This window comes from Lagopus muta, chromosome 14 (assembly GCF_023343835.1).
Source record: "Lagopus muta isolate bLagMut1 chromosome 14, bLagMut1 primary, whole genome shotgun sequence".
NCBI lineage: Eukaryota > Metazoa > Chordata > Aves > Galliformes > Phasianidae > Lagopus > Lagopus muta.
Window position 1 is genome coordinate 8,862,157 of NC_064446.1, and position 23,750 is coordinate 8,885,906.

Consider the following 23,750-nt stretch of genomic DNA (forward strand, 5'->3'; position numbering starts at 1 on the left):
AAAGCCCATTGGCTAGAAGTGGTATTGTTACATTGGCTTTTTAACCTTCTTTTTCTTTAAAACAAGCTTTCCCTTTTAGGTTTCAAGCAATCGCTGTTGAAGATACAGGAAAGTAAACTAGGTCCTGGGGTGTGTTTTGATGTTTTGCTGCTGGTGAATCTAATGCTAAGAGCTAATTAAAGCCGGGGCAAACAAGCCATACTTGCATTTATATTTAGATGCTTCCCAGATAAAGAAATTTCCCTTTATCTAATGCTTAATATTTCCTCTGGAACAGATACGCGCAAGTAGCATGATTAAATAAGTTACGAGATAATGTTTTATTTCTGTTCTGCTGAATGCTGTGTGTTCTGTTGTCTGCATTGTGATCTTCTGCTGCATGTGTGCCAGGAATTAACACGGCTTCTGAGAAGGTTTTATTTTGCATGACTGCAGGAAATTAGAACAGACAGATTCAATCGCTGGTGTTTAACACACAATGCAGGTATCAAAGCCTGTGACAGTTTCTTGCTTTGTGACAGCAGAAGACAATGGAAAATGTTAAAATATACATGAGCTAGAGCTTGGAACAGATAGAAAGCCAGCAGCTGCAGGGGAACAGTCTGACTTCCAGGTGTGTTTTGATGTTTTTCAGAAGTTAAATATAAAATACGGATGGTTAAGGAAGCAGACTCCATAGAGGCATCTTGGGGGCTTCAGGTCACAAACACAGGGCCTCTTTGTGTTCCAGTCAGTGCCACATCGCGTGCTTTTAGCTTGTTCTGTCAGCGCTGTTTGGGCAGTTCAAACACCTGCACAGGAAAGTGCTCTGAGAACTCCATGGCATTTGGGTTTCCTCCGTGGAGAACGATGGAAATGCTTCACTCCTGCTGAGGGCTGGAAGCGCTCAGAGCTGCTGGCTGCTCCTGCAGGGCAGCGGGAGCTGTGGTGGGAGGGGATGGGGTCAGTGTGGGAGAATGAGGTACAAAAGTGTGTTTAACACAATAAAGAAAATATCATTTACAAATGGTAATAAGGAAAGAACCGGACTTTATTTAGTAATGTCTTCTTTTGTGTCTAAGTGACTGTGGCCGTGCCCGTGGCTATAGGCAGCAGCAGAGCTTCAACGCAGTGCTGAGAGGATGCACAGTACGTAACTCTGAGCAGGAGCCTCTCATCCTCCTGCCTCGATGCGTTCCCCCAAGCTGGATGTGCAGAGGGGAAGAGCAGGAGCTGCTTTTTACACTGCCGGTAGCGGAGCAGACCCTCTCCCCTAGATAAAGCAGGGTGCCCCACCCGCACCCCCACACAGCCCGAGCCCCCCCCCCCCCCCACAACGCGCATTGTTGAGGCGCAGCCCGCCACCGTGCCTTAAATACCCCCCCGCGCGCCTCGCTGTCGTCACGTGACGGAGGAGGCCAGGCCCGGTGGCTTCCCATTGGACAACGCAGAAGCGGGCGGCGATTGGCTGGTTTCACCTCCCCCTCCCTCCCTTCCCGCGTGAGGGGGGCGAGTCACGCGATTTCCGGGAACCCGTCAGGAAGGGACATAAACAAAACAAACCCCAAAGCCGCATGGAGGGTCCGGGCCGGAGCGCGCGGGGCGGCGCCCCCTGCTGAGCCCCGACCGCTCGGTGAGTGTGGGCCGCGGGGGGCGGCGGGCGGCGGCTTCGCGGAACCTGGCCCCGGCCGGCAGCTGCGCCCCGAGGGGGAGGCAGGGCAGCACAGAGGGCTCCGGGGAGCTCCGCGTCCGCCGGCCGCCGCCGGCCCGGCCTGCCTTCTGATGAAGGGAGCCGCGTCGTCTCGGCGGACGGGAGGCGGTGTTAAGAGGGGGTCGGCGGCGCGCGACGGGCAGGGGGCTCCGGCACGCGAGAAAAGGGGTGTGTCTGCCCGGCGCCGGGAGCGGAGGAGCGGTGCCGGTGGCGAGCTTACGGCCGCAGAGCCCGGCTGCTGGGGGGTGTGGCTGCGGGACGGGGGTGCTCGCGTCCCTCTGCACGGCTGCGGGAGGCGGCGCCCGGAGGGCTCCGAGCGGGGCTGCGGGGCGCGGGCTCGGCGGCAGCTGTCGGCGGCGGCGCGGTGGAAGGGAGCGCTGCGGAGTGCCGGGGGGCGGAGGTGCCTTCCTCGCTCCTCGGAGCGGCTCCGGCCGTGAGCTGCGGGACGGCTCGGCTTTCACCGCCCGGCGCCGAGCGGCTGTTGCTGCAGGACCCGGCTGCCCCTCCGGGCTCGCGGCCGCCATCCCTTACGCCTTCACCTGTTGGAGCGCCCGGAGCGGGCCGCGGCTCTCCGCGCCTTCGGGCCGGCGGTGTCCGGCTGCGGGGGGAGGCGGGGCGGGAAACCCCTGCTCGGCCGCAGGCTTTATGTAACTGCTGGGGTGTCGCGGAGGTTCACCGCGGAGCGGCCCGACCTGGCTGCGGCCCCCCGGGACGGGGCTCTGCCCCTCGGGCTGAGGGCCGCGAGCCCCGAGGAGGGCAGCCCCAGACCCTTGGAGAGCAGCGGGGCGGAGGCAGCCCCCGCGTCAGGCAAAGGGAGAGCTCCGCGCCCTTCCCGCCACGGGTAGGAAGGATCGGCGGCGCCCTGCGGGGAGGCGGTGCGGAACCGGCGCGGCCTGGAGGCGCGGGGCCGCCGCGGTCCCCTCAGGAGCGGCGGAAGGGGGTTTGTTTACATGTTGCCTCAACCTAGCTTGAAAGGGCCGCTGGGCGAGCGAGTGGCGTGAGCGGCGGCCAATGGGAAAGAGACTCCCGGAGGCGTCAGCCAATAAGCGGGTGGAGAGGGCGGGGCGGGACGGCGGCCGGGTTAGGCTGCGCTCGGCTCCGGCTGGCGAGGCGGCCATGTTGGCGGGGAGGTGTGTTAGTGGGTCAGGGGCGGGTGCGCGGCGGGGCTGGGGCCGCCCTGAGCAGGCAGCCGAGCGGGGTGAGGTGCGCTGCGCTCCGCCTCCGGGAGTTCCCCGCTTCTGTGGGCTCTGCGCGGGCAGTGGCGGCCCGGAGCTCGGTGTCGGTCTGGCGCCTGCCCCTATAAGCCTGTTCCTGCGGGCTCCCGCGGTCCGTTTATGAGCTCCCCAGAGCCGCGGCCCACCTCTCCAGCGCAGGGTTCCCCCAAGCGAATCGGGCCGGGCTCGTTACCGACCCGGGACTTCGTGCTTCCATCACCAGCTGCTGTGCCTGGTGACCCTCCGTAGCCACATCCGTGGCATTGCTCAGGGCAGCACCTTGCAGAGCTGCTCAGACATGGAAGATAATTTAATGGCTCCAGTTCAATCTGTCACGCTCCAGTATAAACACGTGTTCATTTTCAGGCTTCCCCATACATCGTGCTGAGCAGTGCCAGTCTGTCAGCAGCAGCAGCTGAAATATTGGCAGTTGAGAGCAGTTTGTTGAAATCAAGCAAGAAAACAGAACCAGCTTCTGGTAGAGTTAGCTTTCTAACGTCTTAAAGTGTTTTAAATTAGGAGGGTTAAGATTTGGCCTAGAGTTCTTTACCCAAGTGGCTACTTAGCATCTCTGCGTCAGTTATCATTCAGTGTGTGTTCCTGTAGTGACAGTCGTGAGCAGGCACTTAGAAACTTTGGATTTTACTTTTGGCACCTTAAATGAGGAACTGGACTTCTATGGAGGAAATAGATTGGAATCATAGAATAGAATCATAGAATCTTTAATGCTGGAAGAGACCATAGAGTCATAGAATGTCCTGGATTGGAAGAGACCCATAAGGATCACTGAGTGCAACCCCTGGCTCTACACAGCATTACCTTACATCCAGACCTCGTGTCTGAGGGCATTGTCCAAGCACTGCCTGATCTCCAGCAGCTCAGGGCCATGCGCGCTGCCCTGTGCAGCCCCTTCCATGCCCACTGTATTCTGGTGCGGAACTTTCCCTCTGCCCCACATGCTCTCCCCTGGCACTGCTCCATGCTGTTCCATCAGGCTCTGTCACAGAGAGCAGAGCTCAGCACTGCTCCCTGTAAGGAGCTGCAGCCACCATGAGCCTCCCCTCAGCTCCTCTGCTCTGGGCTGAGCAAATGCAGGGACCTCAGCTGCCCCTCATATGCTTAAGACCTCTAAGATCATAAAGTCCAACCATCAAACCACCACCACCATTGGTTTAGCAGGAAAGATTGCATGTCGAAACCAATGCTCAGCAATAGTTCTTTTCAGAGCTCTCTCGGAGAGCTCATATGCTGCTTTGTGGCAATTAGCTCACTTGAGCAAAAGAGTTGCTCTGCATTTGGTAGGAGTGTTACCTGCTGAGGAGAGAAATCTGCTGCAGAGGCATTTAGATGCTGAACATCTCACTGTGGTTTTCTAAATACTGAGAGCTGAAAAAAAAAAAAAACCCTTTTTGAAGCACAGGGGTTGGAAGTCCCTTCAGAATTAACGGGAATTAATTGGGAATAAATAGAAGCTTGTGTCTGACTGGTAGCATGGTATGAACAAGTGAATCCACTGGTTTGGGTTCTGTGACTTGCATGTCCGTATTAAGTGGTTTGTGAAATCTAACTAAAGGATCATTTAAAATAAAAGTTTTAAAAAGAAGTGATTGAAAGTTGGTGTTGCCTTGAAAATTAAGCTGGAAGGTTTCTGGAAATCTTAGCTTTTAGGATTCAGACCCTGCAGTAATACCTTCCCTCATTATGTTATGGTAAGAAAAGAACCCTCCTCCTGTTTTAGAACCTTTCCATTGGTGTGTGACTGTGTTGGCTGATGGTGTTGCTGTCTGATATCTCACTTGCCCTTCTTGTTTCATCTTTTAGCTATAAAAGGTTTTTTAAATGGATTGAAGTACGTCAGTATAATTCTGTCAAGTGTAACATGCTGCATTTCCCACTCTTGGACCCAAAGTAATAATAAAATCTCAGTCTTTGTTCCAGAATGTACAGAAAGGCCACTGCTTCTAGTAGAACATATTATTCTGGGCACAGCTGCTATAAAATACATAGGTTCAACACAGTTGCATACATGTTTTGTTTTTAAATCACTTTTGTGCCTCTTGCACTGGGATCAGTTATTGGCGTTGCTTATTTGCTTGTGCAGTCATGCTGGTCTGGAATACCCCTCTGCAGTGAGGTGCCCGGGGTGTGGGAGGGCGCAGTGATCCCAGCAATGCAGCGCTGTTCTTTTTGGTAATTCAGCTCTTTGACCTGCAGTGCTGCATGTGTGGTTGGAGCCGGGAGATTCTGTGTATCTGTATTGCTTCGAGGTCCTGAAGTCTGTCTGCTCTGGGCATGTGGAGCTGAAACATAACGGGAGGGGAAGATCAGTAGAGGAAAGGGAATGAAGATAGGGAAGCAGCAGTTTCCAGCCCTGAAAGGAAGAGGCTTTAACAGAAGTGAAACAGTCTTTGTATCTTCACTTCTTTTAAAAGGCAACACTATCAGACTTAGGATCTGCATGTCTTGGGCAGCTGTAGTTTATCCTCGGGGATACGAAAGGCAAAAAGTATAATGTCTGAGGTGCTAGCACTGCGTTTTAATGCAAAAACATGACTGTGGAGGTTGCGGTGCTTTGCTGGGTGAGCGGGGAACGATGCTGGGAAGGGCAGAAGCTCAGGACCTACAGACAGTCTTTACTCAACTGCTACCATAAAAAGCTCCAAAAAAAAACCAACAAAAACAAACCCAAAGTGGCCTTCTGAGCAGCTTTGTGGTAGGGAGAAAAGGAAATGTGTTGAGTTTTGTGTTTTCTTTTAAGTCCGGTTAACAACTGAAGATTAATGTAGAAATAAGGGGGGGAAAAAAACAACCCAAGAATGTTAGATGGAAACAAAACTGAGAAAAATATGTTCTGCGCTTGAAGGCTGAGCAGAGTATGGTCTGTAATAGGAAACAGACTGGCACAAAGTGTGGCAGGAAAAAAGTTCGGAGAGAAGCGGAGAACCTGGTGCTCCTCTTTCTGAAGCATCTCCGTACAACAAAAGCTGCCTGGTACGTAATCGTTCCTCTGATATACGTGGCAGAGGCTGTGTGCCTTCTCTGAAGCTGAGTTTGGCTCTGCACGCTGTAGCCCAGCACTGACAGGCTCTCATGACGTGCTTTTTATTGTTGTTATTACTTGCATGAAAAATGTAACTGTGACAAACGGCGCTGTGTGATGCACAGCTACTGCCATGGAAAGTGTAATTGTTGGCGTAACGTGCTTGCAGCAGGCATTTAGCTGCTGTGATAATAGGCACCGTGCAGTCAATAAATGGTATGGCTGCGCTCTGCCTGCTTTTCAGAGCGCGCATCTGAATTGAGACAGAAATAGGAACTTGGGTTACACCGGCGGTACAAATGATTCATACAGGTGGCTGGGGAGGACTTTCAGACTCATCAAGCTGTAAGGTGGCATTTTGGGTTTTTCTCTTATAGGGGCTTCTCTGGAGATAGTGTGTAGTTGCTGGGGGTGTCTTGCTCATCTGGGCAAATGGCACATGCATGGTGAGTGCCATCTGTCTCCTTAATGCTGCATGTTTCGAGTTTAGGTCCTGATGTTTGCCAATTTAAAGACAGCTTCATCAGTAATGGCCTGTAATGAGCCTAGCGTCAGAGCTTTGAAATTGAGGCTTCCCAGGCACTGTGGGACCTCTGTTAGGCTGTTGTGAAGGTGCATTTCCAAACAGTAAATAAAAATACAGAGGATTTTTTGCTAGGATTTGGCCTTTGATTAAAGAATTATTAACTCAGTAGAGCAATTTTGAGTTACTTTTTGACTACTTCTGGAAGTTTTATCCAAGCGTGAGCATTATATGTATATGCGTGCCTCCATCACCGCCCTTGGTTCCTAAATGTTCAGTGGAAGCAGACATTCCCAAGGCATCCTGCCCTTCCCCATGCTCAGGTCCACGAGGCAGCACTGGGCTGCACCACCTCCACCCACTGCATGGCCATGGGGCAGCCACAGGATTTCACCCACATTGCCCTGCATATGGGAGAGGCCAACAGAAGGCATTAATGAAAGTTGTCCTAGAGTAGAAATTCCTGCTGTATTTGTCTTTGGTATTATTGCTGTTGAGCTCTGCTGCAGATCGAGTACTTCATTCAAATCTCATAGGTGATACAATAACCTGCAGAGTTTCCATTGCAGGCTGTTCAGAGTTTGCAGCTGTGTTCCCTATTTTATACTCTCCTTTGACCTGGGAGAACACGCAGTGCTGTAAGGTTGTAGCCAGATCAGTTCAGGGAGAGTGAAAGGTATTTTGAACATTTAATGTTTGTTTTCAGGGCTTGGAAACACCCCCAGATCTCCCTTGTCCTGACTCCTGGCAGCATTTGTTGGTTGGTGAGATCAGCGCCAGTGACAGTTAAATTTAATTCCCTTTTTGTAGCTGTGTATAAAGGACAGTGGAATTTCTGGAGGGATGTGTTCTGACCAAGGCACAGCAGTAGGTGGTAATGACGAAGCAGACTTCTCCTTTCGTTCCCCTGTGTATCACGCAGTGGCAGAATGGATGGATGGTCTGCATCTGAATGCAGATGTTGTGGCTGTGACCTGATGCTGGCACCAGACAGCATCCATCTGATGTGCTGCTGAAAAGACGTTGATCTGCAGCTCTCTATGGAAAGAAAGGAGGGTGCTGCTAATGCATTAAATCTGAGATCTTTCACACCTCTTTCCTTGCATATGGGAAAATAGTCCGTTTGTTTTAAAAAGCAGCTCCTTTCTCCAGCATTAGGCCGGGCTGCAAAGCGCATTTGTCATTCATGCCACATTTACAGCAGAGGAAGGATTGGGTTTGTGTCTGTGTAGCCTTGGCTTTGCAGAGGAAGACAGGGTTGTTCAGGCAGTTGCCCTGGGATGCAAGCCTAGCTTTTAAATGTCACTTTAAGATAAGTAAAAGGAGTTCCCTGGAAGCCTTAGAGCAAAAGGAAGATTTGGTCAGAGGGAGCTGGCTCTTAATGGACACGGGACCCCTTGGCAGCAGGATCTCGGTTTTATTGAGAGCTGTAATTTGTGCATGACTGGACATGCAGCTTTTGTTTTCTTCTTTGTGCTCTGATATTTGAAAAGCGATATGTTTTGATGAGTAAAGATGGTTTTTGTCACAGTATCTGTTAGAATATATGCTGAATTGAACAAAATAGCTGAGATACTATCAGAGAGCGGGAATAACCTCTGCCATGTGCTGGTGGGAAGAGGTGGCTCAGCGGTGTAGAACACTTTTATTTTGCTGTTTGCTTTTCACGGTGAGCAGATAAACATAGCCTGAGCAGATTGCACTGCACTGGCCTAGAAGCAATGTCTGGCGAGGAATTCTATTCAGAGAAACAAATGTATTTTCACTGCTAACACTGTTAAACCATGCACACGTGGTGGTGCTGCTTTGGGATTGTGGTCCTCTGACAGTTTTTTCTTAAAAACACTTTACACAGAGGCCGGCATATCACAGGAGCGCAAGGCAATAGGAAAACAGACTCCATGAAGCCAATGTAGTTACATTAGATACTAATTTGATACCAAGGATTCTCTCTTCCTTCCTGTCCTCCCTTCCTTAACACATTTTTCTACTTCCTGTTACTTGTTCTGTTGGGCAGTTGTCTCTTCCTTTCCTAACTTCTGGACAATGTGCTTGCTTGCTGCAGTCCCTCTGCCGCTAGATGCTGCTGTGTGAGTGATTGATAGAATCTTATCTGAAGCTGAATGGATTTAAACGTTTAAGAAAAGGAGGAGTCTTGTTACTGGAGCAGTATTGCTGCCTGTTCTGACACTAATATTTTGAGATGTCTGTCTGAGACAGTTTTAGACTTTATTGGCTCACTTGTATTAGTCAGAAAGGTTGTTAACCTCGTGTCCCCAGCAGTATGCTAGTCATTACTTCCAATTAGGCAGGCTTTTCTTTTCATATGTCTATAGAGTTTGTGGTGCTGGTAGTGAGGAAAAAAGGCATTGGAATGTAACTCAGTCAAAAAGGTTTTTGCAGAATTTCTCTTCTATCACACCTGTGCCCTTTCATTGGGAGAACAGTGGTGGGGAGGCAAACCATTGTACATTCAGGCATGAGGAATAATCACTGTTTGGAGAGAATTTTTGTCTTCAGTTCACTTAGGCATTTTTTTTAAGCCCTGTCTTGCTGGTGATGGACACTTATCTCATTGGGGTTTGCTCTGTTCATTCTACACAGAAAACTACAAATAGAAGAGCTCCATAACAGTGAATCAAAGTTACCACAAGGAAAAATTTCATTACATGGATTGTGTAAACTCACTGAGACTGAGGTAAAGCTGGAAAGAAATCTACAAGTGAATAAAACAAGAAGTTTGGAATTGGATTTGGGGAATCTGGGCTTGGAAATGCCTCAGGTAAGTCTGGAATCTTATGATCGTAAATACCATTGCTTTCTTATTAAAAAAATGGAAAAAGCGTACCAGCAAATTTGACTGGCATCAGCAGGGAGAAATTAGGAGAGCCTAAACAGTGTGTAGTTTTTAGCGTCCTGGTGGAGTCTGTGGTGGAAGCTGTGGGGCTGCTCTTGGTGCTGCATTTGTTCACGCAGCAAGAATCAGCCAAGCTGTCTCCTGGATGGGGGGAGCTGCCTGGAGAAGCGCCCCTTCTCACTGCAGCAACTGAAGGACTTCCTGCAGTACAGTGTTTCTCATTTCCAGCCCTCAGGGCGAGTTTGTCTAGAAGAGAAATAGAGGTCTGGAATTGAATGTAGCAGAGTCTTGCTTTGTATCACCTGTTTGCCTAGTCATCCTGCGTAGTGTTTGTTTGCAAAGTTCTGCTTTGTTTTTAGGAGAGACAACACTCTTGATTTAATTACACTTTGCTATTGTTACAATCTCAGGTAGAAGCTTTACAAGCTCTGATGGTTCTAAAACCAGCCAGCGCTGCTCTAGTACACAGTGACTGGTGCTGGGGTGGAGGCCTTGCAAGCAAGCAGTGCCTCTTGGTGCTCCCAGGTCTTGCCAGCTCTCCTCTTCTGCAAATGCTGATGTATCCCTAATCTTGGCAAACACCTACGATTTTCAAACTGACAAAACAGAATGCTAATCTGTAAGGTAAATACCTTCCAGATGCAAGTATAGCACAAGTTCAGACACTTGGATAAAATATCAATACTCATGTTTTATTGAGGTAAAGAATATGCTTTTTTATGATATGCTTCAACATTCCCTATCGATTTTGTTGTAGCCCAGTGTGAGTGGAATGGACCCTCCTTTTGGAGATGCCTTTCGGAGCCATGTGTTTTCAGAACAGACTCTGATGAGCACAGATCTCTTGGCAAGCAGTTCAGATCCAGACTTCATGTATGAACTGGTAGGCCCACTTTCTGTGTGCACATACCTCCTTCTCCTTGAACAACACTCTGAGTTCATGTAGTAATAAGGGGGTATTTGCTCAGGAACGCTGGGTGGTTATTCATTCCTGCTTGCTATGACTGGGAAAGAGCCTAACTGCTTGTTAAAGCTGGCCCTCAGGAGGGGCTTGGTACACGAGTATCAAATGTAGCTGTGTTGTTATGTGGTGGTGATGGAGACTCTTGCTTACAAACCACCTTTTCTTCAAGAGCACTTATGTGCTACTTCACTCAAGTTGTGCATGCGGGGGAAGCAAAATAAAAGTTGACTCATGAGCTGTTCACAATAGCACTTGTTTTTTCCTGTATGGAAAGTGAAAGGTAGCTCACTGTTGTTTGTTTGTTGTTGATGATGAGCTTAGAATGAATTTTTCCAGTTTACCTTTACCTCTAGGTAAACTTGAGCAATTTCTATTATTCACGTAACAAAGTTTGACCTAGGTTTATGGAAACTAGAACGTGTTGCCTGTGATGTTTTTCATGTTTTAAGTACGTGGGTATTGGTCCTATTCTAGTTTCTAATAACCAGTATAATAGCAGAAGAATAATGGAGGGGTATTTGAGTTGTATCTGTAGCAACCTTTCCCCAAGGATCTGCTGCTGAACCAGGGAAACTGGGCCCCAGTCTGACCTGAACTTCAGAGGAAGTTGTTAGTTGGAAGTTGAGGTATCTTCATATCACTGTCTTACTCTTCACTTGAATTAGGCTTACCACATACGTTTAAATAGAGGACAGAGATGATTTGATACTACTTTTCTATCTTAATTTTAACTTGTCTTGTGTTGCACAGGACAGAGAAATGGATTACCAGCAAAGCTCCAGGGACAACTTACTTTCAATGGAGGACTGCAAAGACCTTGAGAACTTAGAGTCTTTTACAGACATCCTGGACAAAGAAGCTGCTTTCACCTCAAAGTGGGAGCAGTGGGACACGTACTGTGAAGACTTAACTAAATACACTAAACTAACCAGCTGTGACATTTGGGGAACAAAAGAGGTGGATTATTTGGGCCTTGATGACTTTTCAAGCCCATACCAAGATGAAGAGGTGATAAGCAAAACACCGACTCTGGCTCAGCTTAACAGTGAGGACTCCCAGCCTGTTTCAGATTCACTCTATTATCCTGATTCACTCTTTAGTGTAAAACAAAACCCTTTAAATTCTCTGTTACCTGGAAAAAAAATTGCTAGTAGAGCAGCGGCCCCAGTCTGTTCCTCCAAGAATGTTCAGGCTGAGGCTCCTTTGTCGGACTATGTTCAGAAGGCTAGCAAACCCGCGACACAGCCTGCTTCCAGTACACAAATCATGGTGAAGACCAGTGTGTACAATAATGAAAAGGTGAACATTCATGTTGAATGTAAAGACTATGTTAAAAAGGCAAAAGTAAAAATCAATCCTGTACCACAGAGCAGACCAGTGCTGAGCCAGACACATGCAGACGCAGCAAAGGAAAATACCTGTTACTGTGGTGCTGTAGCAAAGAGACAAGAAATAAAAGAGTCCTCGCACAGTCACTGTACGCCTCCTGTTTTGCCTTTTAAAGAGACTCAAGAACTGCTCCTCAGAGCACCCCAGGAAACTCCAGGACTTGTTGTGGGGGAGAGCAGCCTTTCTGCCAGCACATCGGTGTCAGATTCATCACAGAAAAAAGAAGAGCACAACTATTCTCTTTTTGTAACAGACAGTGTGGGTGAGCAGTCGGCCAAAGGAGACCCTGAAGAAGACGAGGAGGATGAGGAAGATATTGAAGATGAGGATCATGATGAAGGATTTGGCAGTGAGCATGAGCTGTCTGAAAACGATGATGAGGAAGAAGATTATGAGGATGATAAAGATGATGACATCAGCGATACTTTCTCAGAACCAGGTACCAGCAATGTTGGGGTTTGTTAATACTGAGGTCAATGAATTCATCTGCCAAGAGGGAAAGAATGCTTTTGAATGCTTTGTAGTTAGAGATGAACACTTACAATCTGATGAATGTTCAGAATTTATAAGTGCTTTTCACAATGTAATTAATGAAAACTACACAAGGCCTTTATTTTCCCTATTTTGGAAAAAAGAAAAAAAAAAGCATAAATGGTAGTCATACAGCAGAAGTCACAATAGACAATACAGAAGATTGAGTTTGTAGCCAAAGGTCATGGAGCAATTACCTGCAATTGTTTTCTCCCTTTTTGTGGTTTGATGAGAGGATGTGCAGAGCTTTCTAGTGCTTCAGTGGGCTGTGCTAAGGTTGTATCTCTTGATAGCTGGCACAAAATCATAGCCTGAGTGAAAGTGTTTCCTAATTATTTAAGTGCTTCTGTGGTTATAGAACCATTTCTCGGTGGTTTTCAATGGTGATATCTGGTGAGTCTTCGAAGAATATGGAATTCTTCTCTTCTGTGAGGAGAAATGGAGCATTAACACCAAAAATGAAAGCTAACCTTTATCTAGAATGTAGCAAAGTGGCAGCGTTTTATGAAAAGAAAATCCACAGGGACAGGACTGTAACCAAGTATTAGCTTAATTGTAGAAAGTATTATTATATTCACATTTTCTAAATGCTCTTTAGTAGAGTGTAAGAATTAAGATATTGAGGCATTTGGCAATGTGCAACGCTGAGGGGAAAGAAAAACAGCTGAACGACTCCCTTTTTAAGAGCAGCAGCTTCCCTGAAGCATGCTGTTGTTTGTCACACAGCACTCTCCGATTAAATTATTTTCTAAGCAGATTTCCTGAGCTGGCGTTAAGCTTGTTAAGTATTGGGCTCTTTATGCTACTTTTTCATGTACACCAGGCATATATGTTAGCATTTTAAAATCTCTCCTCCCTTCTTCTGAATTGAACTCTGTACTGTCTGAGGTCTGAGTAGCTATTAAAGCTCCGTGCTGATTGCTGCGCCACGCTGCGCTTTGCAGCCCACGGAGGTTTGTTGCACAGAGCAGCTGGTAATCTTGAGAAAGAGATGTATGAAAATGCTGGGCTTTCAGTGGTGGAGTTACATTAACTGCTTGCTGCTTGTTCACATCCTGATGACAAGCTCTCGCCTTCTAAACAAAGCCACGTGCTGCTCTGCAGTAACCAAAGAGCTTGGCTTGCACAAGTCCATGAAGCCTTTCATCTCGAGTACAGTAGTATTATAAAAAAGCATCAGCTGATGTTTTTGATACGTTAGGAGGTAATTCTCCAGGTCATGGACACATTTAATTATGTCACTCGCACTCTTATGTTTTACCTTTGCAATAGAGGTAAATACTGTGGAGTGAGCTTCTAAAAAAGGGCATGGCTCTGGAATACTTCACCTTTCATGCTTTCACTGAAACCAAAGTCAGTTACTATATTTAGAGTGAAGATAGGACAAAAACTCTGTGTTTGCTGACCTTCTGATATGTGTATTTTATACACAGATAGCTTTGGTTTATTCTTTTTGTTTTGGGAATGCATGACACACTTTCTTAAAGCACTGGAGTGAGTGTTTTCTGAGGAAATACATAGGTACATTGAACTTCAGGGACGTGGGAAAAATAACTAAAAGTGTTAGTGGGTGGTAACAATGCTTGTGTTATTTTTGGGATACAGATTTAGCAGTTTTGGTCCAGCTAATTTGTTATGGCAGTGATAAGCCCGGGCCTGTTTCAGCACTTAAACTTTGCTTGCCATTACTGGTATTTTCCCTATCTAATTTGGTTGTAATATATGTAAGTGACTGCTTTTGCTAACAAGTAGTCCAGTGACTCCAGAAATGAGATGCAACAGTTAATCCAGTTGTCAGAAGCTCTGGGGAAGAGAATTAAAGGGAGATGGCCTATAGAGACAAGGAGATGGCATCATGTGAAGTTCTGCTCTGTGTTTGGGCGCTGTGCTGCCAGCTGGGGCTCTGGGAGGGATTTGGTGAAAGTCACAATGGTTAAACAGTAACAAGAAGAGGTTTTTTGGGGTCTGCTTTGGCGGAGTTCTTGTTGCATTTACTCTGGTACAAAGCAGAGTCGGTCCTGTTCTCTGTCTTTCTTTCAACCCTGGCGAATTTTAGTCTGAAACTTTGGGTTGTGAGCAGAGATTTTTAGGAGTAGCTTGCTAAGGGCTTGAAGAGTAAATGCAGGAATTGTTTCAGATTTCACAGAAGCTCGTCCAAGAATGCTGTACGATATTTGCTAGGAGCAGAATTCAGGGAGGATGGATGCAGTGCAGAAGAGCTAAATGGATCTGTTGCACTGCTGTGTTTGCAGAGTAGGGCAGGACGTTGTGCAGGGGCTGCTCCATGTAACTGTAAAATGGTAGCAGGTCAGTGTTAGACTTGCAAGGCAGGATGCATTAAGTCAACGTAATTCAAATAGCCAACTTAATTATGGCTTGAATAAGCAAACAGGAAGTCTTGATTTTAACCTCATTTTACATTTGTACGCATCAGCTCTTAAAGAGATTTGTTTTCATTGATTGGTTTAATTCTGCGTTATCACAAAGTTGGGCTGAATTTATACCTGCCTATATAATGAGTTACATTGCTTGACGTGTTTTGTAGGTGGAAGGTAAGGAAGAGCATTTGGATATTTACGTCAAACAGCATTTGGGTCAAAGAAAATGACAATTAAAAACATCCACGGTACTTGAAACTATATTTAATGTAAATCACCATGATCACTTTGACTCTACAAGAAAAAAAAAAGTCTTTTATAAAACACATTTTGCTGATTGATTTTTCCTTTAAAACGCTTTCCTGTCAATAAACCAGAGAATCAAACAAGTTTAGAAGTGGTTGCATCCTTCTGTGTGCCATTCATGGTTGGGTTATGAGCTGAGAGACAGTCAGACCAAAGCAAGACAGTTTGTTTGTTTTCTTTCAGCTGCTTTCTCAAGTGCAAACAGTCTAACTGCATGGACTGTTGTAAAATAAGGAAAGCTTTTAAAATAAAGAAAGCTGCTGCTCAGAGCTGGTGCAGAGCTGAAGATATAGGCCCAGTGCAGATTGCACGTAGAGTCCGTTCAGTGCTTTCCTGAAGCCTCATCAGTGTATGTGATATTTGAAGTCGGTTATTTTTTAATTATCTGTGAAGTGTGATAAAGCATTTTAGTACAAAAGGCAATGCTGTATATTTTTTTCTTACCTTAGCACAGGGTGTATTTGTTTTCTAAAGCATAGGTAGGATTTTAAAAACTATATTCTGTGTCTATACAGGTAGGGTCTAAGCATTTATGCAGTGTCATGATAGTGTCATTACTGCTTCCGTATACTTTAAGAACAGTCTGTGGTATCAAGTGCACTATAATACATCTCTAAAATCTTGTATAGCTTTATCATGGATCATTTGTCTTCGTCCCACTGAAGACATGAAGAAATTGAGCAGGTTGTCTTTAATCCCTTCCGTTTTAGATATTCTTTTCTTGTGGAATTGGGTCCATTCCCCATTCCTCCATTCTAATAGAGACGGATAGTGTGATTTATTTCCCAGGGGTATATAAGTTCAAGGTAGAGCTTAAGGTAGAGCAAGAGTTTTGCTTTACTTATTAGCCTTCTGCTAATCCGTCTTTATTTTTTTAATCCACTTCTATTTCAATGCTTTTGATTGAAGATTAATTAAAATGTGGAGGAGAGTTAGGATCATGTTTCTGCTAATTAATGGAGAACACTAAAAGTGGAGGAGTACTTTGCAACAGCTGTTGTCTGTACAGCAGTGAGATGGGGGGAGAAGAGCAGCAGAGCTCAAGGGGTCAAGAACCAGACGGGGCTCCTGTGCGTGAATCATTTGTCTCCATTCAACTGATGAAGCACCATCACTGCCTCGGTGTCTGTCCCTGGTTTTAAAGCAAATACCCAGTGGTAGCTGAGGCTGAAAACCAAGCAGAGGAGATAATGTGATACAGGCCATCTTTTCTTGTTTGAGTTTAACGCTTGGTCCACGGTTAAAAGGCTAGGAACTGTCTTATAAACATTACGTGAACGATGCAATGCATTCTTTTAGGGTATGAAAATGATTCTGTGGAGGACTTAAAAGAAATGAGTGCAATAACCTCTCGAAAAAGAGGCAAGCGAAGATACTTCTGGGAGTACAGTGAGCAGCTGACGCCATCCCAGCAGGAAAGGATGCTGCGGCCATCGGAGTGGGACCGAGATACATTACCAAGTAACATGTACCAGAAGAACGGTCTGCACCATGGTAAGAACAGAATCCTAGTTACAAGTCACAGTCTGTCACACTGGCACCTTCAGAAGCCAAGCTTCCCACCTGAAATTGTGATTCTGCTCACAAGATTTGACCGTGAAAATAAATCACTAAAACACTGCAGGTCTGTTGCTCGATGAGCTGAGTTCTGTGCTGTGTCCAAGGAAGGCACAGTGAACGTACAGTAATAACATTCAGTGTGGTTTCTTCCAGAGGAGGTGGATGAATTGAGACTTGTAATTTCCAGAGGCCTCCAGTGGAAACCCCAGGAGTTCAGAATTTTCTCAGTGTGGTACTGTAAACATCAGGGATAGGTCTCATGACTGATACTTGCCCCTGGCTGTTGCACAGACTCAGTCTTGCTTTTGTTAAAGTAAGCTGCAAGTGGCCTGAGGTGCAAAGTTCAGATTAACTGCAGTGTGAACTAAAGGACAGGCAGGCAAAACCTGAAGCTCTCTCCTATTGTTCTTCCCTCCCTGTTCCTCCCACCCGTGTCAGTGCAACACAGCGGAGCAGTTACTTTACTTTTCAGTGAATAAGCTATTTATTTAAGATACCCTCCCAGGAACTTAGCCCAGTCAGTCTAATGGCTGTTTTATTCCCATGACTTTCTGATCACCGACTTGCTCTACTTGAAACACAGCTAACATTATTGAGAACAAGTCACTCATAGGAATAATATTTGTTTTCTTGTCACAGGACATCTTTTGTAGGCTTGTTCCATTTGATTGTGGTTCTGAAGGAACAAAATTAATCCAGCTTCTGTGATTGTAATGTTATATTCCCTTACAACTGAAAATTATCTTTAACATTGCAGTTTAACTTCAGATAAATGAACAGGTTTTTGTATTTATTTTATAGATTTTTTTTTTCTGGGAAGGAAACTTCTTTCTTTTTCATGTGCTTGATTTTTACATGCTTATCTTGTAGTCAAATAACAGTGCTTAAAGCCTCTATCACTACTCATTGTTATGAGGGCTTATATCTGTATTTGTTATAGAACAACAGATAAACAGGACTGAAGGACTCAGTCTCACTAGACACTTGTAGGAGCAAGTGCCCTTTAATGGTGCTGAATTATCAGCTCTCTAATGAAGAATTCTGAAGCAGGTTTTGTCAGTTTATTATCACTTGCATGCAAGTTTCTGCAACCACTGGCATTTTTAATAGAAATCTAGAAAAAAACCGCAGCAGTAGCAAAAGATCTTAATAAGGATTTTGTCTTGAATGCAAATTTTCTCCATGAAACCAGCTCTTAAATAGCTTCAAATAGATCTAAAGAGGGTTGCCTAGCCTTTGTGTGGGCCATCAGTACCAAGTCTCTAGAGCCTCTCTTAATGCAGAACTTTCAGAATAAGATTATTTAGGAATTTAATCAAGTTTACTGTCCAAGAGAATATGTTGGCTGAACATATGAAATAGTAAGATGGGGCAAAGTGCCTGGCTTTGAACTTGTGATGTACATTTTTCAGCACAGTTGTTTGCATCCTGTCCATCACATTGAATATATTTCTTGCCCGGCCAGCAGTATTTGCTCTTATCTGATCTGGATGTAATACGAATTGTACAAAACAGTTTGTCTGGAAATGCTCTTTCTATTGTGAAAGGCCACAGAGACCACATTATGCTCGACCATTCTCTTGTGACAAGCAATGGAACTTAAATTGCACCAAAAATAATACATATCTGAGGACATTTTTTCGTAGCTTTGCATGCATGTTGTGTCACTTGCCACCCAATCTTCTGCATATTCAACACAGGTAAATACGCAGCAAAGAAGTCACGGAGGACTGATGTAGAAGACCTGACTCCCAACCCCAAAAAACTTCTACAGATTGGTAATGAGCTGCGGAAGCTGAATAAGGTGATCAGTGACCTGACGCCAGTCAGCGAACTTCCCTTAACTGCCAGACCAAGGTCAAGAAAAGAAAAGAACAAGCTGGCTTCCAGGTAACATATTAGTTAACACTCATTGGAGGGGTAAATTTGCATTACTGCAGCCGTGCGAGTAAGGCTAAATTTTGTCTTGAGATCCTGCTTTACTGTGGCAGTCCCTACTGATGGGTTTTTTACCCGTTATCAACAAGCAGGGCAACTGGCACTGTGGAGATGTAGTTTACCTGTTCCTTAGCAGGTAATAATATATCTTCACTGGAAGCTGTCTTACTTAGCTGCAGGGCAAATTATTGTTAAAGTAGTAAAATCCACAAATGTAAGCAAATACAAGTAGCAGCACGCTTGAAGTGAAGATGAGTGAGTAGATACATGTCTGGGAGCATTGGTTGCTAAGTTGGTGTGGCTAACTGAAACAGATGCTCTTAGTATTCTGGAACATTTGTTAAAATGTTCTAATTCTTCCACTCTTCTTGCTATAGGGCTTGTAGACTAAAGAAGAAAGCCCAGTATGAAGCCAATAAAGTAAAACTCTGGGGTCTCAACACAGAATATGGTAAATACAACTCTTCACATGTTAGTTTTTCTTATGTTCTTAAGGCAAGTCTGTGTTATCAGTGTGTGGACAACTAAGCATCCCTTTTGTTCCTGGGCAAATGCAGTGTATGTCTAACCCAGGCTTTTCTTTGCAGATAATTTGCTGTTTGTGATCAACTCCATTAAACAAGAGATTGTTAATCGAGTGCAGATGCCTAAAGATGATAGAGGAGTCAACATGGAACAAAGGTTGAACATACTTATTAAAGATACTCTTGGTAAGCAGAATATCGAATGTATCCACCTGTATGTGAAGAGGCGTCATCTGTGGTATGATGGATCACAAACAACTTCTGGAATAGAGAAAGGAAGCGCTTCCTCATTACAGCTGTAACCAAACCTTCTCTTTGGTTACTGGCCAGAACGTTCATTCATTGGCTTTGTGTCACTTCTAGGAATGTAAAATGCATATAATTAATAGTAAACTTACAGTGCATTTTCTTACCCTCTGTTTTCAGGACTTCCTGTAGCTGGACAGACATCAGAATTTGTGAATCAAGTGTTGGAGAAGACTGCAGAAGGAGACCCCACAGGTGGCCTTGTAGGATTACGAATACCAATGTCAAAAGTTTAAGACATGACTTCACCTGTTCTCATTGCTCACATTCTTCCTGTGTCGTCAAGTACTTCACTGTAAATTGCATTCTGGTCTGCATGTCAGTTTAGCATTATGTAAACACTTACAATTAGGTTCCATTATTTTTAAACAACAGCGTAGAAAACAAAAATCAAAGCATGGAATAAAATGCCTAGTAGCATTTTTGGAGCATAAATTAGGTAGTTCTAAAGCTGCTTTGAGATTGCATTCAGAGAGGAGGGTTCTTTTTAAAATTAAGTTCTAGGACCAGACTTACCACTTTTGTTTTAGAAGCAAAACCATATTTTTGCTAGTAAAATTTTTTTAGCCTATGCCAGACGTAGTGGCAGGTTTATGCTCCTAGCAAAACAAGAGGAAGCATTTTTTTTATAAAGGTGACAATTCAGTTTTTTTGTTGTTGTTGTTTTTGTATTTGTTCTCGTTTGCTGTTTTGAAATAATTGGATTTCCTTTGTTCTTCTTAAAAACAGTAAGCTTTCTTTGCAACCATTAACTTGTACATAGCACACGTGGCTTCAGAGCTGGTGTGCCATATAAACTTTAATTTTTCTGAGCTTAATATAGTATTTAAATGTCTGTGCAAGCGGGAGAAAAAAAAAGTATATTCTTTGTGCCTTGTATTTTGAGGGGAGAGCTATCAGTGTAAGCTGGTAAAGTTTTGTATGAAGAAAACCCTGAGGGGAAAAAAACCAAGATGTACAGATGGTGAGATTATAGGTTTTAATGTATTTGTTCCAGCTCTTAAAATTTTTGAATGTATATAGGAATATGTTGAAAATGTAGATATATGCCACAGAGTCTATGTATTGTATAAAAGATGGCTCTAGAAAACTCAATTTCGGTACTTTGGCCGGAAGAAAACCTATACTTGCACATTAATGCGATTGTTTATTTTTGTACCAAAGACAAATGCAACTGATATGGCGAACTGCCAGTCTAAGTAAAGTTTTGCACAGCTTATATGATACTGTACTGAATGTAAAAACAAAAGAAAAAAAAAAAAAAGAAAAAAAAAAAAACTACAAGGTCAGGGTTAGGGATCTTACTGAACTGTGAATTTTTTCGTTTGGGTCCAATTATCTACAGAAGGAGCATCCATTCATAACGATCTTATTTTGCTGTTCTCGTAGTTCGCTTCCATGGTAGATAAGTTGGTGGCCGTCTCGGAGTCTTTAAATCTTTTTTCTCTGCACTTACTGTAGGAGATTTTAATATATTTGGATTTTAGTAAGCTATTGGTAAAATAGTTTTCAACTTTGAGAATTTAAAGAAATATTTAGCTTGTTGTAGTATACTTCCAACAAACAACCAAAATAAAATTATTTTTATTGTAATGTGTATATATGTAAAGAGATAAAAGAGCTACAGATACCTAATTCCTTAGTTGCCACTTTTCCAGTTGATGTATTATTATGCATGTGATGTTTCCAAGGATCAACACAGGCTTCAAACAAAACAAGACAAAAAAAAAAAAAAAAAAAAAGTTTATAGACTTTTATATTTTTGTACAGGTATTTCAAAACTAGCTTCTTCAAACTTATATGTGACTTATTCTTGTTAATTCAGTAGTTTCTATGATTGGGAAATATTAACACAGTTCTTATTTGCTCTTGTGCTAATAAGAGTTGGCTTTGTAGTCAGTGTTAACGTACAGATAAAAAGCTTTAGCCCTTGATGAAAGTCCTTTATCTCAAGGCAAGATCATTCTCTGGTTTCATGGACCCCCTTTTCCTCCCTGTTCTTTCTCTCCCTATTTAAAATGACAAAACACTGTTTACTGAAAATAGAAATACCAAATATTTTCAAATGTAGCTGCTGAAAAAAATGCAAAGTCCATGAAGGCTTTCTCCCCACTCCCTTTGGGGAATCTCTCCACTTCGTATCTACTTTGTCTGTGTTTGTACTGTGATTCCTTTTTGTTTATATGTAGGTTATTTTTATATCCAAGCTTGTAAGCTTGTACTATAAAAAAGTCTGTAATAGTGCAGTGAGAGTTGCAGATGAAGGTGGCACTCCTGCCACATGCTGGTGAGTGTGCACACAGCTTACTTCGTGTCTAAATATTTTGGAAGACTCAGAAGGGAGGAGGAGGCCAAAATACCACTACTGAGCTGTACAGAAAGTTTTTCCTTCACGAGACTGAACAAACACCCAGAGCAATTTAGGCAAAACTTTGTAAATCCACTTAAGATTTGCAAAATCAGCGTGGACTTTGGGTGTTCTTCTTGCTCTCGCGGTGAGGTGAGAGTCGGCTGCTGCTTTACACAGTGGGTTAGATGTATTCCTATCGTAAGCATTGCCAATGTTACACTTATTCCAGAGATGCATACTGCCCATAAAACCCCGACAAAGAATGTTTCTAGTGAAGATAAGGCCACGTGTGTGCAAAGATCCGAACAGAGTCGTTCCCTTCTGACGCGCTGCTGCGGCAGCACAGCTCCTCCTGCTCTATCAGAACCACGTCGGCGAGGCGGCGTTTCTGAACGTTACGAGCAGTTTTGCAATCAGGTAAAAACTTTTGTGACAAATTGAACTGACAAGGTATCAGAAAGCCCCTGCTGCTCAGAAGTGCTGGGCAAATAGAACTTTATAGCTCTTTATTTTTATCTGCAAACCAGAATATGATTTTGGTCTAGCATTTCAAAGTAGACTTTGAATCTTTAGTGAATTCCATACCCTTGCATTTCAGTGTTTTCTATGTATTATTTTAAGTTAAAGCTTTTGAATAGTTGAGCTTTTTAATGTTGACACTTTATTTTGTACCTATTTATATGTATGTATATCTTAGAAAAGCACTTTGTTTAAAAAGGAAAAAAAAGAAAAAAAAAAGAAACTGCGTTTTATATGATTCCTGCCACTTGCTGCTAACTCTGGGCTGGTCAGAATGCTGCAGCGATACTTGATATAAATAAAACCTGGCAGTAAAATGTAGAGTACAGATAAGACCTTTTGCTGGTTTAACTTTATCATAAAGGTGACATAGGCAAGCTGTGCAGCTTTACATTTTAACCAGGGGACTCTGTGGCATTTAAACCGTCTAGAAATGGTTGTACTTTAATGCCAGTAACAATCTGCTTCCTCTAGTGTCATTACAATATATACATTTAGTGTATACTTATCACAGACAAAATCTTTTAAGGGTATAAAAACCAACAATGTACATGTTCTGTTTTTTGGCAATTGTGGCATGCGTTTTTGGGTGATCTTTAGAGAAGACCATTTTCTAAAGATTTTCAGTGTTCATACATGGTATGTGGATCTTAATGAAGTCCTGGATTATTTTTTGTTTGTTTGTTTGTTTTTGAGTGTAGGCATTGTGAATATTCACTTTTAATCCTATATCCAAAAACAATTATACATCTTTGATTTAACACAAACAGAAGTTCTTCCTTTTTCTGATACACTGGATTCTCTAGGATTTGTTTCCATATTAAAAGCATGCTGTTATAACTGCTCTTGTTAAAATCTCGTCAGTCTGAACTTAGGTGCCACACTTTCTGACTCGATGGACTGCTTGTTCTACTGTACCATGTATGATTCTTGTCCTTTCCTACTTTCTTCATGAGAGATTATGATGTGGCTTTATATTGTGCCTTACTTGTACATCTAGAACTAAATGTTCTTCATTACCCTTGAACTCTTCAAGCCTAACCCCTCCAAAAGCAAATCTGAACTGGTAAAAGCATCCTGAAGAGAGTTTGGATAGATCTATTTTTGTTTCTCTCAATAGCAGTTGTTTTCTATTTATATGGATGACCAGTTTTTGAATGGCCTTGCAGAATGTGGGGGTGCTCTCAAAGGGCATTTTTGAGCCCTAAACCCCTTTTTGCTAACACTTCTTTTATGGTTTGTTGAACACACTTACTGATATTTGGTGAGTTCTTTTCTTGGATGAGAGAGACTTATTAATACAACTATTAGGTGTGGGTGGGCTGGATTTTCTTACCATGCCAGCTGAAGCGCCATTTCATGAAGCTTGCATTGCTGCAGAGTTGATGTGAGAGTTGGGCTCAGCTGTGTTCGGTCCCTGATCCTTTCTAGACAGCAGACCCTTTGCCTCTGTTAAATGAAGCTGGGAAAAAAGTAGAAACCAGAAAAATCTAAAATCTGAAGGGATGAAGGGTCTGTTAGCTGACCTAAAAACAACCAGACACCTGGTGTCGTTTTTCCTTCTATCCAGAAAGGTTCCCCCCCCCCCCCCCGCCCAACATTTATCCAGTATTTGCCTTCGTTAATAAAACAGCTTATTCATAAAATACAAAGAATGGATG

At 43.9% G+C, this 23,750-nt stretch overlaps 1 protein-coding gene across 1 annotated transcript; it reads left to right on the top strand.

Moving 5' to 3' along the window:
- The first annotated feature begins 1,449 nt into the window (after window positions 1-1,449).
- Window positions 1,450-23,685, top strand: CREBRF (CREB3 regulatory factor). The gene is made up of 9 exons (XM_048960962.1): window positions 1,450-1,612; window positions 9,072-9,249; window positions 10,082-10,207; window positions 11,039-12,116; window positions 16,192-16,386; window positions 18,153-18,342; window positions 18,768-18,841; window positions 18,978-19,100; window positions 19,341-23,685. Exons 2-9 carry the CDS (start codon window positions 9,241-9,243, stop codon window positions 19,454-19,456), a joined length of 1,911 nt encoding a protein of 636 aa, XP_048816919.1. The 5' UTR covers window positions 1,450-1,612; window positions 9,072-9,240; the 3' UTR covers window positions 19,457-23,685.
- The last annotated feature ends 65 nt before the right edge of the window (window positions 23,686-23,750 follow it).

What these genes read in the sequence shown, in the direction of transcription:
- CREBRF (XM_048960962.1), top strand. An exon ending in GAAGAACGGTCTGCACCATG is followed by an intron (nt 16,387 to 18,152) that starts GTAAGAACAGAA and finishes TATTCAACACAG; the next exon opens with GTAAATACGCAGCAAAGAAG. An exon ending in ACTTATTAAAGATACTCTTG is followed by an intron (nt 19,101 to 19,340) that starts GTAAGCAGAATA and finishes CTCTGTTTTCAG; the next exon opens with GACTTCCTGTAGCTGGACAG.